The 17,762-nt window shown below is 37.9% G+C and overlaps 2 protein-coding genes and 1 pseudogene across 4 annotated transcripts; 2 read left to right on the top strand and 1 right to left on the bottom strand.

Annotated features, from left to right (window-relative positions):
- The first annotated feature begins 429 nt into the window (after positions 1–429).
- Positions 430–4,554, top strand: Lac (septate junction protein lachesin). 2 transcript variants are annotated; one of them, XM_076308023.1, is made up of 7 exons: positions 444–633; positions 1,434–1,713; positions 2,019–2,260; positions 2,337–2,593; positions 2,661–3,064; positions 3,400–3,517; positions 3,629–4,552. In XM_076308023.1, the coding sequence occupies exons 2-7, from the start codon at positions 1,668–1,670 to the stop codon at positions 3,648–3,650; spliced, it is 1,089 nt and encodes a 362-aa protein (XP_076164138.1). In that variant the 5' UTR covers positions 444–633; positions 1,434–1,667; the 3' UTR covers positions 3,651–4,552. The 2 variants fall into 2 exon arrangements, with proteins under 2 accessions (XP_076164137.1, XP_076164138.1); XM_076308022.1 differs by having other exon boundaries at positions 430–633; positions 3,400–4,554.
- On the bottom strand, positions 4,523–9,915 carry LOC143145033 (sorbitol dehydrogenase). Its single transcript, XM_076308024.1, has 5 exons — positions 9,736–9,915; positions 6,779–7,036; positions 5,737–5,974; positions 4,980–5,158; positions 4,523–4,849 (listed from the first exon to the last, which is right to left on the bottom strand). The coding sequence occupies exons 1-5, from the start codon at positions 9,871–9,873 to the stop codon at positions 4,646–4,648; spliced, it is 1,017 nt and encodes a 338-aa protein (XP_076164139.1). The 5' UTR covers positions 9,874–9,915; the 3' UTR covers positions 4,523–4,645.
- Positions 9,916–11,833: 1,918 nt separating this feature from the next.
- LOC143145034 (uncharacterized) lies at positions 11,834–16,349 on the top strand (annotated as a pseudogene). Its single transcript, XR_012991587.1, has 2 exons — positions 11,834–12,445; positions 12,512–16,349. The product of XR_012991587.1 is annotated as an uncharacterized LOC143145034 (transcript).
- The last annotated feature ends 1,413 nt before the right edge of the window (positions 16,350–17,762 follow it).

The following is a 17,762-nucleotide window of genomic DNA, read 5'->3' as shown; positions in this document are numbered from 1 at the left end:
GCAACGCACAATATTCAACGTAGAGAACTCGGTGTATGCACATGCATGCTATGTTTACGTGTGCGTGGGATGGTCACTGGTACACGATCGAGGAATACACGGAACAACGAGGTTTTTCGGATCGTTATGGTTACCGCACGAGCACAACATGTGTTACGTATCATGTCTGTATAGCACATTACCGAGAGGCTCTTTCACAAACTTAACATACCACCAGAGGGATGAATAAGTTGTCGCGTTTAGCGATGAAACTAATATAGTATGTTGAACATACATATACGTAACATCCGCGACGGTTGGGAATAAAAAAGATATACAGTTACGTTCAACGTATAGACACATACGTGTAATATTATACATCACCAATAGTACGAATAATGACAATAGCGGTGACAAGTTAATTGTATATCTACGTAGAGAAATTTACATATTAAAATAGTAAAATATTATCGTCTTAATTTTAAATGTTTTTTTTATTTCGTTATTATGAGCACTATAAATGGAAATAATAGAGTAACGATATATATCGATGAAGGAATATTCCTATTTGTAGGATGCTTCAATTTCTCCATTGTCAAGGTGTCATTACGCATAAACTAATGTCAGTAAGTTTATCTTGAACTAGTTACGTGGGTAAGTACATACACCCGCTTCTCCTAAAATAGTACAGAACTAGATTCCTGCCATTGCCCATAACTTAAATAACCTAACCTTCGTAACGAAACCTACTTGAAAGTCACGTAGAATAATAGAAAAAAATAATCGATGGAAAATGTTTGGCAATCATATACTGCTTCGACATTTCGCTACAAATGATGACGATTTACCTTTAGATATATCTTTGTAACGCTTATAAGTGTCACTATATATTCATTAATATTATAAATGGAAAAAATTGTAATTTTTTTATTATATTAAATTAAAACGTTATGTAGTTTACATAAGAATACATTTAAAGAATATGTAAATAAGAACTTGTTTTACATTTATTAAAACCAGAATCGTATCGTTAAATCATTTAAATCAAATTGTTGTTAATTTTAATTTATTATTACTGCGAAAAATGTGTTTAAACGTAATCTTTCATATAATACTCGTATGAGTTCTCTTAATTAACTATTGTAGTAAAATTTTTGTGAACAAAGGTATAATTATATGGGAATATCTTGAAAATAATTTAACGAAGTTTTCCTTTTTATACGGTACAACTTATTAAATTACAAATTTGAAACTACGTAGCGAATCATTTGCACTACCAGTTCTCTCAATTAATGGGAACTTTCATTCAAAATATATAGAAAATAAATAGAATAATTGAATTGGTAATAAAAAATAAGTAGATAAATTTTCTTAATTTGTATTACATGCATTATATTTTAGTATGCTTGATCAGTGATGTAGCGTCATTCGCCATATTTATTTTCGGTCAACAGACACCTGTGAGCATTACTTCCCTTTGATTTCTGTCCATTTGCGCTGTTTGACAACAACGGTACAGAATTTACCGGTAGCGTAATTTGTTGCATTTTGCAACAATTATCTCGGCCTAAACGTTAGATAGGTGAAACTTACTACTATTATTTTCGGTAAAACAAGTCGATATAACACTAGAGACAAAAAAAGGTGAAGATTATTCGGGCGTGTTGGACAGCATTGGGTGTGTCATAATGAAGACTGTTCATACAATTTTGCTACTCGTCTTTTTACAAACAGGTAAAGAACAAAATGATTTATTTGCACGTACTGTTTTGTACGTAATACAAATTTAATGTTTTTATAAGTTTATATTTTTATCAGACGCCAATTTAAGTTGTGCAATATAGATAATCCAGTCACGCATTTGTTGTTTACTGGACGTTTTATACATTTCAATAATTTGATGTGATACCAGTGTAAAGTCACACGATGAATTACACTTAATATTGACTCAAAATACTGTGTTTTTCTGTTACAAATATTGTAATATTATTATTGCAAAAGAACATTGTGCATAGAAAGTTTGTTATTTTGTCTTTTAGTTAAAGCTCAACGCTCGCCGACAATATCATATATTTCTCCTGAACAAATTAAAGATATCGGAGGGACTGTAGAATTTAGTTGCTCAGTTCAATATGCGCAAGATTATCCAGTTATATGGACAAAAATTAATAAAAATATTGCAAACGACCAACTGCCACTTTCACATGGTAGCTCTTTAATTATAAGGGATACCAGATTTGCACTTAGATACGATGAGGCAACATCTAGCTTTTTATTACAGGTAACGTAACATTGAATAATAATTTAATCGTCTACTTGTGCATTTGATATACGAAAGTGTTAATATTATACTTTAGATAAAAGATATACAAGAAACTGATGCTGGATTTTATCAGTGTAAAGTTTTAATATCTGTAAATAATTATGTAACTGCAAATGTTGAACTACAAGTTCGCAGACCGCCTATTATAAGCGATAATTCAACCAGATCTGTCGTTGTTAGCGAGGGACAACCTGTGCAACTTGAATGTTATGCAGGTGGATTTCCTTCACCTGGAATTTCGTGGCGTAGAGAAAATAATGCTATTTTACCAACTGGTGGATCGATTTATCTGTAGGTAATTCATTTTTGATTTGTTAAAATATATATACAAATTGTTTTTAATATGAGAATATTGTAGTGGCAATACATTGAAAATTCCTGCAATTTGTAAAGAAGATCGTGGAACGTATTATTGTGTTGCTGAAAATGGTGTAGGACGTGGAGCTAGACGTAATATTAATGTCGAAGTTGAATTTGCACCTGTGATCACAACCCCTAGACCACGTCTTGGTCAAGCTTTACAATACGACATGGACTTGGAATGTCACGTAGAAGCTTATCCTCCACCAGCTATTGTGTGGCTAAGGGATGACGTTCAATTGTCTAATAATCAACATTATAGCATATCACATTTTGCAACTGCCGATGAATATACCGATACAACAATTAGAGTGATTACAATTGAAAAACGACAATATGGAGAATATGTATGCAGAGCTTCTAATAAATTAGGAACTGCTGAAACAAAAGTTGAATTGTTTGGTACGTATTCTTAAGTACATGTAAATATATCATAAATGAATGTAAACACATGACATCAATTGTATTCTCCCATTTGTAATATTAGGTACACAACATTGTAGAATAGGTGAATGTGTATGTATATATTGATTTGGCATGATAATCTATCAAGAGTATTTGTAGTCTACATATAATTGCTTGTTTCGGTTTTATATGTATATGTATATATTATATTTCGTTTTTTTATTTTCTTGTATTCATAAAAAAATTTCATTTCGCAATGTTATTTTCAATGCATTTATTTGCTGAGTCTAGTAGTTAGCATGTTTTAGATTTTTCCTTGTTTCTTTGCGCAGAAACAACTGTCCCTGTGTGTCCGCCAGCTTGTGGTCAAGCTCGTTATGGAGCTGGAGTAGTACCAGTCTCTTCAGGACCCTTGGTAGTCTTAGTTTTATTTATTACACTTGTTGTGAGGTATGTTATTTCAAATATGTTTGTTTCTGTTTCATATATGTTCAAACGTCCTGTTAAGCGTTCACTAAATGAAATTGCTTCGTTTCATTTACCAAATAATATGATTTGCAGAAATTTTTACGCCAAATATTAATTACCCTGGACTGCGGTGGGCAACAGCAAGTCAATGCAGCTTGTCGAAGTGGCTGCTGATAGTACTGTGGTTCATCATTCTTAATAGATATTAGAAACATCATGAATAACTTTAGGGGCCTGACTTGTTTTTAACTCTTTTTAGATGATTATTTTTGTAGTTATTTACAACCAAAATTGAATTATTACTAGAAAATATATACAATTATTAGGGGCCAGCCATATAAGAGATGTTGGCAAGGTACAAACTAACATTCCAGATAAAGTACAGTGATGCATAGTGAAAAAAAAGTAATATTACTGCGTACCAATAGTTCAATATATATACATATATATATGTATCTATTTATATATATGTGTGTATATTATATAGTCCTTTCATATATCAGTACAACTGATAGACGCGAAGGAAGTGATTGATAATAATGTTGCGAATATATCAATACAACCTTCCAGATAGCTCTGGTAGGAGCTCAAAAGTGCAGCAATGCAATTTAAATACTTGTTAATGATCTATTAGAAAGACTCAAAGTAGGAATATCTATAGCTGCCTTGTTATGTAAAGTTTGGCAAATGAGAAAGAAAAAAATATACATGTTAGTACCTTGATCGTGATGCAAAGCATGTAATTCGTTTTAGAGCTAGGATAACAGTTGTATATTGTAGACGAAATTATTTATACAATTGTCACTAGGATATTTTATATGTGTGTTATTATGCGAATAGACTGCATACTCATAACAGGGATCTTCTTTCGTCTCTTTCAGACAACCGCGCGATATTATAAGGGCAGAAACATAGAATCTCAATAAGTAAGATTTTGTATGACATTTACTTTTAAACTAATATGGATTTTAATAAACAAGAATTGCGTCAAAATTCTGTTTTTTTTTAATATATACACTTCTGCGATCTATTTAGGATAAAATGATTAAGATAGCTTGTTATTATACAAACTTTCCAAACTTTTTTTATTTGAACAATTACTTGATATTTTTATAATTTGAAAACTGCTTTACTAATATCTCCCCGTTTCAATGCTTCCAAAGCTTCGTTATATTCGGACAGAGGGTATATCTTGATTCCTAGATTATCGTAATTAAGATATCTATCGGCCATCGCGTGCAATAAAGCCAATCCCTTTGGAAATGTGAAAGGATTTATATTTACACCTACAATATTTAACTCCTTCATGTAAACCTGTTGAGAAACAATTTGATATTTAAAATTAGCCAAGATTTCTTATATCGTTTTAATAGTAAATTACTGCTAAGGGAATAATGACTCAACTATCTGGAAAATGATGACATAGTTATGAGTCAGTAATTACCTGGAATGGCTCGATGGTCAATTTCGCTGCAGGACTGGTAACACCAAAGACACATAAACGGCCACCGCGTCTCAACAAAGGTACAGCTGCTTCCATAGCAGGACCCGAACCACTGCAATCAACGACCAAATCGAATCCTTCTTTCAATTGATTTGGACTCTGTACTTCGTAATCAAGATCTGAAAAAAAAAGTAGTGATTATATTACTCGAGCATCAGTATTTTTCTATTCTTTTAGCAGATGACGCGTCCTTTTAAAAGGATAATTTATTATTTATAACAGCCGAATAATATATTCTGTATTCAAAGTAACACTTCTGTACAGAGAATACAACAAGAATGTTTCTCTAAACTGCAGGATCTCGATCGATACAAATCCCTGTTAAAACGTGGTTTGATAAATTATGAAATTTTACGCCTTTTTAAAAATATGAAAAAACATGATAATGCGAACAATCACGAGGGAAACGGTTATCTGAAGATAGAAGTAATCTTCTATCATTTAAGAAGTTAATAATGTTGATATTATTGATAATATTTGGGCAATGAAGAAACAACTGAAGACAAAGAGACCGAGCATCAAGAGGCCGACAACAGAGCACGAAGCAGAATCTTTTTAAGGGCAGGATTGATAATAAATGTGATATAAATGTTCGTAGAAAGACACGTGTGGTCTAAATTTGACAATAAATATTTACGATCTGACAAATTTCGGCTACGATTACGAGAAAACTTGATCGTGTTTGTGTTATCATTACCGAGTTTCGATACCATCTTCTTTCGTTTTTCTTGAGGTTCGCTGATCGTTACGGTTTTTCTGAGTCCGTGCAAGTGCAATAGACAGGCCCACATGAGGCCAATTATCCCAGCGCCAATTACGAGCACATTAAGACCGACGTTAACAGGATTAATTTTGTCCCATCCGTGAGCCAAACACGATAGAGGCTCGGTGAGTGCAGCTTGATGCATCTGAACGCCCTCGGGTAACACGTAAACCTGAAAACGACAGAAATAAGAAGAAACGCCCGATGGGAAGATTAAAAACTAAACCGCGAACTTCATTATTTTTCTATATTCGTTCCCGTCGACGAAAATTAAACTCCTTTTTCCTAGATTCAGATGACCTACGATAAAACAGAATTTGACCTAACGAGATTAAAACGAACTCCGTGAAGTTTACAAAGCCGTTTACTGCACGGTGAAAAACTATTAAAGGCGAGAGAACGGGACACGATGGAAAATTTTCATAACCGATTATTTCGCTGAAATTGTACAATTCGTGAAAATGTGATCGTAATCATTGCTCGTAACGACCCACGTTCGTTGTTTCTAATCGATCGATCTCATTTAATAACACGTATTCTAATCTCGTACGTAACTTCGGACACCTTTTAATAAAAGTTATTGTCGGGGAACACGAATAACGAATGCAAGAATCTTAATCGTTTGAATCGTTAACGATTTTCGCGATCGTACGGGAAAGAATACCGGAGGAGAAGGGAGAAAATAATCAATAACGCGCGTAACACGGATAACATTGTTTAAAACGTGTTCCGGTTCGTCGAATAGTTAATTAATTATCGTAGACTCGGTCAACGAATTCCACGAGGCTGTTTCACTGCTCGATACGATTATAGATGAAGACAAACATATATATATGTACGTTTAATGTTTTTAAGTGTTCTATCAATTGATATTGATTGAAAATGAAAATTTGTTCCGGGGATGCACGATCGGGAACAGAAGCCACGATTTCGATTCGAAACGAACGGAATATTGTCGAAATTGATTAACCCAGACCTGCGTTTCAGGAACAACCGCGTGAGTGGCCCATCCTCCATCCCTGTGGATTCCTATTGTGTTCTTTATGCCACCGGCGCTGCAAAAATGATAATTCCCGCTGTGGCAGTAGTCGCACGTGTTACAACCACTATTGGGATCAACGACGACTTTTTGGCCAACTTTCAAGCTTATGACAGCCGAGCCGAGGGCGTCGACCGTGCCAGAAAATTCATGGCCAAGAACCAAAAAACCCTCCTTCTTGCACGGAAACGATCCCTGAAACAAACCCGTCGCAATTAATGCAATGGAAAAAATGTAATATAGACCACGGCTATATAAATAAATCATCGTTGGACTTTGTACAGTAGAATTACATTGTTGCAACGATCCCTGAAACAACATACCCCTCGCGATTGATACGAAGGAAAAGATAATAATACAGATCGGAGTACGTAAATAAACTTTCGTTGGAACTTGTACAATAAAATTACAATGTTGCAACGAGGTTCGTGCATACAGTCGGAAGCTAATTTCGACCACAAGACGGAAGATAAACAAATCGATGAGTGTGAGAGTTCCTTTCGTCGTGGAATTTTTATTTCATACATTTTCATCGATCGATCGACGAATTATTTTTATTTTTCAGACGCAAACGTTCTGCCTCGAACGGGCCTACGCCTTACAAAATTACACCTACACGTTTTTCATTTATAACATTCTATTTACAATTCCTTTTCTTTATGGAATGTCTATTTTCTAGATTTTTATGGATCGATCGATGAATTATTTTTAGTCTCAGACGGAAATATTCCGCTTCAAACAGGCCTATACTTTGCAAAATTCCACTTACATTTTTTTCGTTTGTAAAATTCTAATTGCAATTCTTTCCCTTATGGAATTTTCGTTCTCCACAATTTTATACGTCGACCGATGAATTATTTTACGGATGCAAATATTACTTGAAACTGGTCTACGCTTTACCAAAATTACATTTACGTATTTGGTATGTTACGTTACACGTTGTGCAACATAGTAGATTCATCGACGAGAACACCAACGAATACTATTGAAACGTAAACGTGATTCATTTTTATCGTATAATTTAGTAGTATCGATCATTTTCTTTTCATTTTTAATGCAAACGCACATTTTACCGAGCACAATTGGAAGATCTTTCGTTAACGAGTTTACACCGAAGGATGTATACTAAACGTTTCAAAGAAATAGTTATCGTCACGTTTATGGGAATATTCCGATAAATTTAATTCAATTACGTACACAACAACGTGTAATCGATAATTTCTGTTGCGTACAGTCGATGTCGTGTTTGGTGAATATTTATCAACAAAAACGATGTATCGTGCAACCGTAATCTCTGCTTTTTAAAATACTTTTACGTGTCAAGAAATTACGCGACATTCTCGTGACTCGACCGGGGAAAGTAATCGGTGTACGGCAATTAAAGTCACGTAACGTTAGATAACAAAAGAAAAAAAGGAAAACTTTGCTTCTGAAATGCTCACAGAAGAGAATTATTCCAGTCGTTTACGGATATACATCGAGTTTGCGTTCCATTTTAAGTTTGAATTTTAAATACGTAAATAGAACAATCGTAAATAGAAGCAAATAGTACGCAAAGCGAATGGAAAGTGAAACATCAGACCCGCGATAATCGTTTCAACGTGGATCAAAGAATAGAAAGCTTACGAAATTCGTGTCGGATTTACGAAAAAAATTCGATTCGAGGATGGAAACTATTCTAACACGATCGACGTTACCAACGTTTTACGAAACATTACGGAACAACGTCGAGAGAAGAAATATTCCATCTCGATATTTTTAACCGGGTATCACGGAACGTTTTCGAAAAAAGAAAATACTCCGTCTCTCGATACTTTGGGAAATTTAACTCGACGCGAACGACGTTCGTGTAAATATTCAATCGACCTTCCAACGACTCCGAGCGCGACGAGAAACGGTTTTAACCTTCCAGTGTTGTAGCCATCTTGGGCTCGCGAAAACTGTAAACACTGTTCACGTGGCGAATGTAGGTTTTCGTTTAAAAATTTACGCGAAACCGAGCCCGTTCCGGCACTTGCCAAAGTACCCGAACATTTCACGGACGTCGCGTTAAAATCGGAGTCACGTTTCGCGAGAAATATCTCGTCGTACAATTGTTCCCAATATTTTCAGCGCGACGGAACAATTCGTTCACAGAGTACACCGAGATTTCGAGACGAACGCCACATGGGTGAAGAGAATTGTACAATTCGTTTCGAGCCACGGAATATCGGCGCGTACACTTCGATGATCGTTGATTTCTAAACGGTGATTTCTGAACAGTGATTTCTGAAAGTGATTTCTGAACGGTGATTTCTGAAAGTGATTTCTGAACGGTGAATTCTGAACGGTGAATTCTGAAAGTGATTTCTGAATGGTGATTTCTGAACGATGATTTCTGAACGGTGATTTCTGAATGGTAATTTCTGAACGGTGATTTCTGAACTGTGATTTCTGAACCATGATTTCTGAACGATGATTTCTGAATGGTAATTTCTGGAATTGATTTCTGAACGGTGATTTCTGAACGATGATTTCTGAACGGTGATTTTTGAACGGTGACTTTTGAACGATAATTTCTGAATGGTGATTTCTGGAATTGATTTCTGAATGTTGATTTTTGAACGATGATTTCTGAACTGTGATTTCTGAACTGTGATTTCTAAACGATGATTTCTGAACGGTGATTTTTGAACGATAATTTCTGAATGGTGATTTCTGGAATTGATTTCTGAATGTTGATTTTTGAACGATGATTTCTGAACTGTGATTTCTGAACTGTGATTTCTGAACGGTGATTTCTGAACGGTGACGTTTATTATTTAAACGCGATATGAACGTGTCCGGGAGTTACGTTTGCACGGAACATCGCGTTCGTGGTTAACGAAGAAATATAAACCGTTATGGCAACGCACTTCTAGTATGTGAAGATCGGTCCCACAGATTCCAGAGTAGGCAACTCTGATACGAACTTCGTGCGGCTGGGGTTCAGGGACCTCGGCCCTCCTCAACGCGAGTGTCTTCTTCGTTACGTCGAAACTCAAAAATTCCATCGCGTGGCTCGTGTCGCGGCAAACAGCTCTACTAAAGCGTTACGGGCTTCTCTAACATTTTATATCCCTGACAGTGGTGTTTATATGTTGGTGCCGTGTGCCAACATTAATCGCCAAATGCCGCGCGTACCGTACGAGCCAAGAGACGAGGAGACGATACACAATCAAGCGAAAATCTCAGTGTCAATGTTGACTGTTATCGTGTCGGTGCACGGATTCCCGCGAATTTATTATTTCGTACGTACGATCCGTTACGTTCGATTACGGGCCGCGATCGTTTCGTTTACGCGATCCAATGTAAATATTTCGTTGGTTCGCGATCGGTGCCACGATACAGCTGAGAATACATATCGATCGATATCGAAGTCGAGTGGTAACGCATTGAAACAAACACTTCGATCGTGGGATCTCGAGGGCTACATCGAGTACGTACGGATAAGACTTCGAAAGTATACACGTGTAATGAACAGAGAGTATACAATAGAAGCGTTATCTACGAAGACCGAACGATGTAAGGAACTTGTAAGGTTCACGGATGAAATTACCGAGGAAGATTAGGGCCAGCTAGATACAACGGAAGCGAAAAATATTTTCTGCTCCTGGACGAGCGGATTGTATTTTTATCATTATTATTGGAAATTTACATCGATCTTGTAACCAATCGGTGAAATTGTTTTACCAAGAACAATCGAGATCGCTCGACTCGGGATAGGTCTCGTTTCAGGTTATCAGGGAGAGATTAAACGGTTAGTGGCCTTCTGAATCGGTGTAAAGCAGAGTCTATCGTATCCGAAATAATAGACGTACAAGTGGATAATGGAACGATCTCTGTACCGATATTAAACTCGAACGATTTAAACGTTTACGAGAACAGAGACGGGGAGGGACGATGGATTGTTTAAGTATTCAAAGACGCCGCGGTCCCGTGACGGTTCTATCGCGTAAATAAATTACAATACGATTTGTTACAATACGGTTGTTACGAAAATTTCCTTGGAAAGAAATTTCATTTCCCGCGACGAACAACGGAGCTGTTTCAATGGGACTTTCGACGCGAGATGAAATTACAAGCCGGTGTAAATTACAAACGTTACGCTCCTCGAGAGAGGCACGAGAGTATTTTGTCACGCGTATCGGTTGCAACTCTTGAAATTCTTACGGTTCGTTCCACGATCTTGTAAATTTCACGAAGACGTCCCGTTTCGGGAAACTCACCCGCCGAGAAACGACAATAACGCGGCGGAGGAGCTCGCCGGTACCAAGCGGATATTTTTCTACGATTTGCACGCTCGTGATTTGTGGACCTCGGTACCTGAAACGACACCCGAACCACCCGCGGAAGAAAAGCCAGCCCCCATCCGGCAGGTATACGCGCGATTCATGGTGTAAATTTCACCGGACAATCGACTTCGTTAACAACCGAAGCCTCAAAAGCCTGGCTGACACCAACACCTTCAATGGGCTTACAAAATCAGGGCCGTGATCGTTTCTCGTTGTCACTCCTCGTACTGGATAAATGAATTACGATCGATAGCCTTGGACGTCGCGGTAACGAGTCGTTTATTGTTTCATTTTTATTCAGAACCGAATCTTTTTACACTTTCAAACTAGTAATCATTAATTCGAAACTAAGTGACTCGTACGCTTGATGTTTCGTTCGAACTTTGAACACGTCTTTAAGAACGATTTTACATCGATTTATCATCGTATTTGGTAACGTTTATCGTAACAATTTTTATTTAACATCGAATCTTTTTTATTCTTAAAACTACTTAAATAACTCGTACTTTTAATATATCGTTCGAACTTCGAACACGTCTTTAAGAACGATCTTAGGTCGGTTTATCATCGTATTTGGTAACGTTTATCGTAATAATTTTTATTTAAAATCGAATCTTTTTCATTTTTGAAAATTACCTTTATTTAGGTAGTAACTGTACTGTTAATATTTCGTTCGAACTTCGAACACGTTTTTAAGAACTATCTTAGGTCGGTTTATCATCGTATTTGGTAACGTTTATCGTAACAATTTTTATTTAAAATCGAATCTTTTTCATTTTTGAAAATTACCTAAATAACTCGTGCTATTAATATTTCGTTCGAACTTCGAACACGTCTTTAAGAACTATCTTAGGTCGGTTTATCATCGTAACAATTTTTATTTAAAATCGAATCTTTTTCATTTTTGAAAACTACCTTTGTTTAGGGAGTAACTGTACTGTTAATATTGTACTGTTGTACTGTTAATATTTCGTTCGAACTTCGAACACGTCTTTAAGAACGATCTTAGATCGGTTTATCATCGTATTTGGTAACGTTCCAACTTTACACAGAGACGACAAAGTTACTGCAAATTCTATCGCATCGAACGTGAAAAATTGTGACCGTAAGATAGTACTTATCCTCGCGAATTTCAGTTTGTCGCCCTCGCCGGCGAAAGGTTTCGTTCAATTTCACCAGGAGGGTTGTAAATTTTACGTTGGAAAGTGATCCCCGAGGACAAAGGGCATCGCGTTACAAAGCGCACCTTCCATCGAAGGCAACACTTTGAAAGTGAGACCCTTCGGCATGGGTAAGTACCAACGGTGCGGTTCTTTTTCTTCGAAAATTCATTTTTCACTTGGAAATTTACCCTTAGAAGCCGAGTGAAGATGACGACGCGAAAAGAAAGTATCTTCGGAGAAGTCGAGAGTGTCAATTAACAAAGAGTACGATCGACTCTTTTCCATTTCCACGCGGAAACTCCAAACGATATTTTCCTTTCTGTTAAGATACAAATAAATGCAATCGACTAATATTTACCAATATGTATACACATTTATCAGTCCCTATTGAAGAACTATACGAATACATTACATAAATATAATACGTTAACGAATTTATTATCACGTATCCCCGTAACGTGTCCATTAATACACAATTAAGTAGAAAAATATTTCAATCGTTGGTCTCAAACCTTGCGTGAAACTGAATCGTCTCTATCGATACCTGATTGCATATTTTGTGCAAATTACGAGTCGGTACGATAAATATATTTTTATCCGCGATGAAAAAGAAGAGATTATCGCGCAAGTTGAACAATCGTGTCGTATTACCGAAATTTTTTCTTACTGTTACGCGAACATGAAATTTACGCGATTAAAAATTTTCAAGAATTACGCGCGTCAATAAACGGATTCCAGGTGTACGGGAGCCGTGTTTCGATGTTCATCGGTGTGTTCCGTCCCGATAATTTAGAAAACGAGTTTACTCTATTGGGTAAAACTCGTGGCAAGTTTCTACGAAAAATTTCGCGGTAAACGTTTAAATCGTAGTCGACGATTTCTATCCTCACCTGACACGGTACTGTTACACGTTTGAGTACAAATTGAACAACGGACACGCGATTCCAAGCGTAAAAACGAATCGAAAACGCGGAATAAATTGTTTCTTCCACGTGTCCTCCTTCGCGAGAAAATCGACCTCGAAATAGTCGAATCGCGCGCGCTCGACTCAATGATGGATCCCCGGTGCAACCTTATCGAGTTAACACGCGAAACGTACGAACTTGGTCCGTAGGAAAGTAAAGGGTGTCCCAATTATCACCGATCGATTTACTTCTCGAATAAAACTCAAACGGTTCACGCAATCTTGATATTTTTTTTTTATCTTAAAGTACAAACTTGGGAGTTAACAATGACACTTGATATCTTCCAAATGTCCACCTTGGCTTTTTTTACAGACCACCTGATCTTTTCCAAAATTTTTCACGACGTTTTCGCAAGGATCTCGGATCAATTTCACCAATGACGCTTTTGATGTTGTATTTCGGTTCAGGAATCGTCTCTGGATCGTCGAGACGAACCATACCTTTGACGCGACACCGAAGAAACAATACCAAAAGTGTCAAATCGCGATCATGGTGACCGATCGACACCACACTCTTCGAGGAATTACGAGTCGCGGAGAATTTTGTTCGCGAAAGTGTCGTTGTTTCGTTCGCTGTGCGAAGCAGCACCGTCTTGCTGAAATTAAATATCAGCCAAGTCAAGACCTTTCAATCGATACCAGAAACAACCAGTCAACGTGTCGCGATCTCGTTTCCCATTCACGGTAACCGCTTCGACATCGTAATTTCCGAAGAAAAATGTCCCAATCGCGCCTTCGATCGAAAAACCGCACGAAACAGTGACACTCTGGACGCATTGGCAATTGTTCAACCTATCGTGGATTTTCCGAGCCCCGTATGCGACAATTTTCTTCGCGAACATTGCTCGTGACCGTCACCCGATTTCGAGTGAAAAATACTTCAGAATCAGAATTCGATTACGAAAAACTTCCAGAATGGTATTTTTACGCAATAATTTACACGCGTGCTTTCACCGTGTACTTCTCCCCGATTAATTCCCCATCTATCTAAACGACGTACCGGAAGTTTCGTACCGATCGGTTCAACGTTTGAAAAATCACACGAAATTGAAACCGACCGGTGACGATCGGGACACCCTGTATTCCACGTGCGTACGTGTTACGTGTATATAATCGCGTGGCAATCGTGACCGATTCGAGCGAACCGGTTTTCGTTAAATCGGGCATCGGCGCATGCGTCCACGTACGAACGGGATTAAAAAATCGATTATCACCGAGTACCTCGATGCCTCGCGCGAGAACCAATCACCGTGGTTTCGTTTCGTTTTTCAATTATGCGGTATCGTTTCGCATCGTCCCGAGTCCGTGGTATCGACCGATCGCCACGAAATCGCGAGTAGACGATTTACTCGTATAAACGGCGAACAACAACGAATCGGTTCAACGAGCGTGCACGGTGGATATTTTTTTCCCAACCGTGTAACGTGCATGCGGAAAATTCATTCATAGACGGTAGAATGGCTCGGGATGAACGAGCGTCCTTCGATTCACGAGAAATTTCGGGTCAACGGGACGGAGCTGGGATAGCTGGCTGTACCGGGAACCGGAAATGAGGTCGAGAATGACGTCATCGCGTTCAGTGCCGTTCATTCAACCCCCGGGAATAAACTGGGTCACCGGGCCAACCTTACCCCTCTCCTCGATCGGAAACGATGCTGTGTTCGACGGAATACACGCACGAGCCTCTTCTCCACCGGCCGATTCATGCAACCCCCGACGATACTCGACACGATCCTCCGCGGAGCTAGATCCCCTTACCGAGATTCCTCTATAGTGCATCTTCTAGCCTTGGTTCGGTTTGTTTCGCTACGTGGAAGGTTACTCGGTTGTTCCCGGCCACTTTCATCCGATCTGTCGCGGACGCTTGTCGATGACTTCACCCCTCGATACGAAACCTGCACGTTTGTTCGTACGATGGATACTGGTAGAAGGAAACACGCGGGGATCGATTTACGTGGAAATCGATGGAGTATTCTCCGGTACGAATCAGAGGTCGATTGTATCCAGTAGAGAAGAAAGATGTATTTATGTAGAATACATCGCGCAACGTTCTTCTTTTCGTCGATCGCGTTTCTTCGAACTTGTATTATGAATCGAGCTCGATACGAAACGAGGAAACAATAAGAAGAGAGATATTCTCTGATATTCGTTGCGTAGATGTTGGAATTACAAAATCGAGTATTTCGTAATCGACGAATAAGAATCTAACCTTTCGTTAAAAAAAAAAAGAACGAAAGAAACTTCGGGAAGTAGATAAGGGAAGTAGTTGAAAAGAATTAGAATTTTAATTACGGATCGAAATATTTCACAACGAGCCCATCGGATGTTTCGTCGCTCGATGAGAAAAGAATACTTCGGTTTCGATCGATTGAAACGATCCCGTGGAATAGATCCAATTAACGTCGAAATTTTTTATTTGTCGCGTGATCGTTCGTACGATAATCGCCGAGTTCCCTTCGCGAATTTCAATCTCACCGCGACGTTTCGGAACGAATAACATTTAAGGGAAACTCAACGACCATCGGGGATTGATTCTCCATTGAAGAAACGGCGAACGGTGTATACGAAATTATCGTTGCGAGAAGTACACAACGATGTGACGCGAAACAGATAAAAGAGGCTCGTGACTTCTAAAAATTGGAACACCGAGGCGCACGATTTTTATTAGAACGTTCCACGTATCGCGAGAAGCGCTTGCGTAACCGGTCGGGGGAGGGGACGAAAAAAAATAAGAAGAAAAAAGGAAAAGAAAAGAAAAGAAAGAAAAAAAATTAAAAATAGCGCACTTTGCTTTACTTAAGACGGAAAAGTACTCGTGTATCTCGTAAGAAGCCGCGGGGCTCAAGTTCCCGTTGAAGGCTTATAAAACTGAGCACATATTTGCCGCTGAATAGTGTCTGCAAGCCGGTTGGTCGGTGTCACGAGTTTACAGAGGTTAATGCAGAGCGATAAGAATAGATACTCGCGTTCAATCGTGAATACGAGCGTCCGCCGCGCGGCCTTTAATGATAAAAAAGAAAAATCGCGCTGACAGATGTTGGCCAGACGGAAACGAAGAGGAAAAAGGGGGCAGGAAGACGTGGGCTTAGCTACGAATTAATCACCGAGAAGGAGGCAGGTGTCGGCTGCGTATCCGGATATGACGCGACGTTCGACTCTTCTTCTGATTCATTCAAGTCAGTTTCCTTTGTTCACCCACATTCGTGCGTATCGGGCCGTGCCATAAAACCGTATTCGAACAGAGACTTTTACAGAGACTTTTACAGAGACTTTTACAGAGACTTTTACAGAGACTTTTCTCTGTGAAACCGCGACTCGATCCTTTTCTCGTTTTAAATATCGCTATTTAACGGACCAAGATCGTCACGCTCGCGTAACTCGCGTAATTCGTGAACCGTCGTAGGCGTTCGTTATATATATATTTTTTTTTTCATGGAATGTCGTTTCTACGTTACGAATTATGTAAACAAACGTACGTAGGAATAACGGAAGCGAGACCATTACGACTTATGTAATTCGCGTAATTTTATACTAGCGTGGGCGTCAGTTGTATTTCGGTGAAATGTCATTTATATTTCATAAACTGTGTAAACGAACTTAGGGTTAATAAAGTAAGAGCATTACGATTTACATAGTTTACGTAAGTTTTTACCGTGGATTTTTGTTCTTTGCTTGCGAAACGTCGTTTGTTTATTGTAAACTGTACGAACGAACGTATTTAGGGATAATAAAGTAAGAGCATTACGATTTACATAGTTTATGTAAGTTTTTACCGTGGATTTTTGTTCTTTGCTTGCGAAACGTCGTTTGTTTGTTGTAAACTGTACGAACGAACGTATTTAGGGATAATAAAGTAAGAGCATTACGATTTACATCGTTTACGTAAGTTTTTACCGTGGATTTTTGTTGTTTGCTTCCGAAACGTCGTTTGTTTGTTGCAAACTGTGTAAACAAACATCTGCAGGTATAACGCAGCAAGACCATTACGACTTATGTAATTCGCATAATTTTATACCAGCGTGGGCGTCTGCTGTATTTCAGTGAAATGTCATTTGTATCTTACAAACTACATAAGCGAGCGTATTTAGGAATAATAAAGTAAGAGCATTACGATTTACATCGTTTACGTAATTTTATAACTACCGTAGATTTCTGTTACTTTGTTGTGAAACGTCATTTGTATCTTATAAACTATATATATACATAGATAGATAATAAAGCAAGATTATTGCGACTTACATAATGTAGGTAATTTTACAACTACTGCAAACGTCTGTTATCTTGTTATGAAATGTCACTTGTATCTTATAAACTAAATAAACAAACATATATATGGGGTAATAAAGCAAGATCGTTACGACTTATACAATGTAGGTAATTTTACTACCGTAGATGTTTGTTACATTTTTATGAAATGTCATTTCCTTTGTTTACATAGTTTACATAAAAGTAAATTTATGCACAAAATATATGATGAAACT

Source organism: Ptiloglossa arizonensis, chromosome 3, assembly GCF_051014685.1.
Source record: "Ptiloglossa arizonensis isolate GNS036 chromosome 3, iyPtiAriz1_principal, whole genome shotgun sequence".
NCBI lineage: Eukaryota > Metazoa > Arthropoda > Insecta > Hymenoptera > Colletidae > Ptiloglossa > Ptiloglossa arizonensis.
This window is presented reverse-complemented; position numbering and strand designations above follow the sequence as displayed.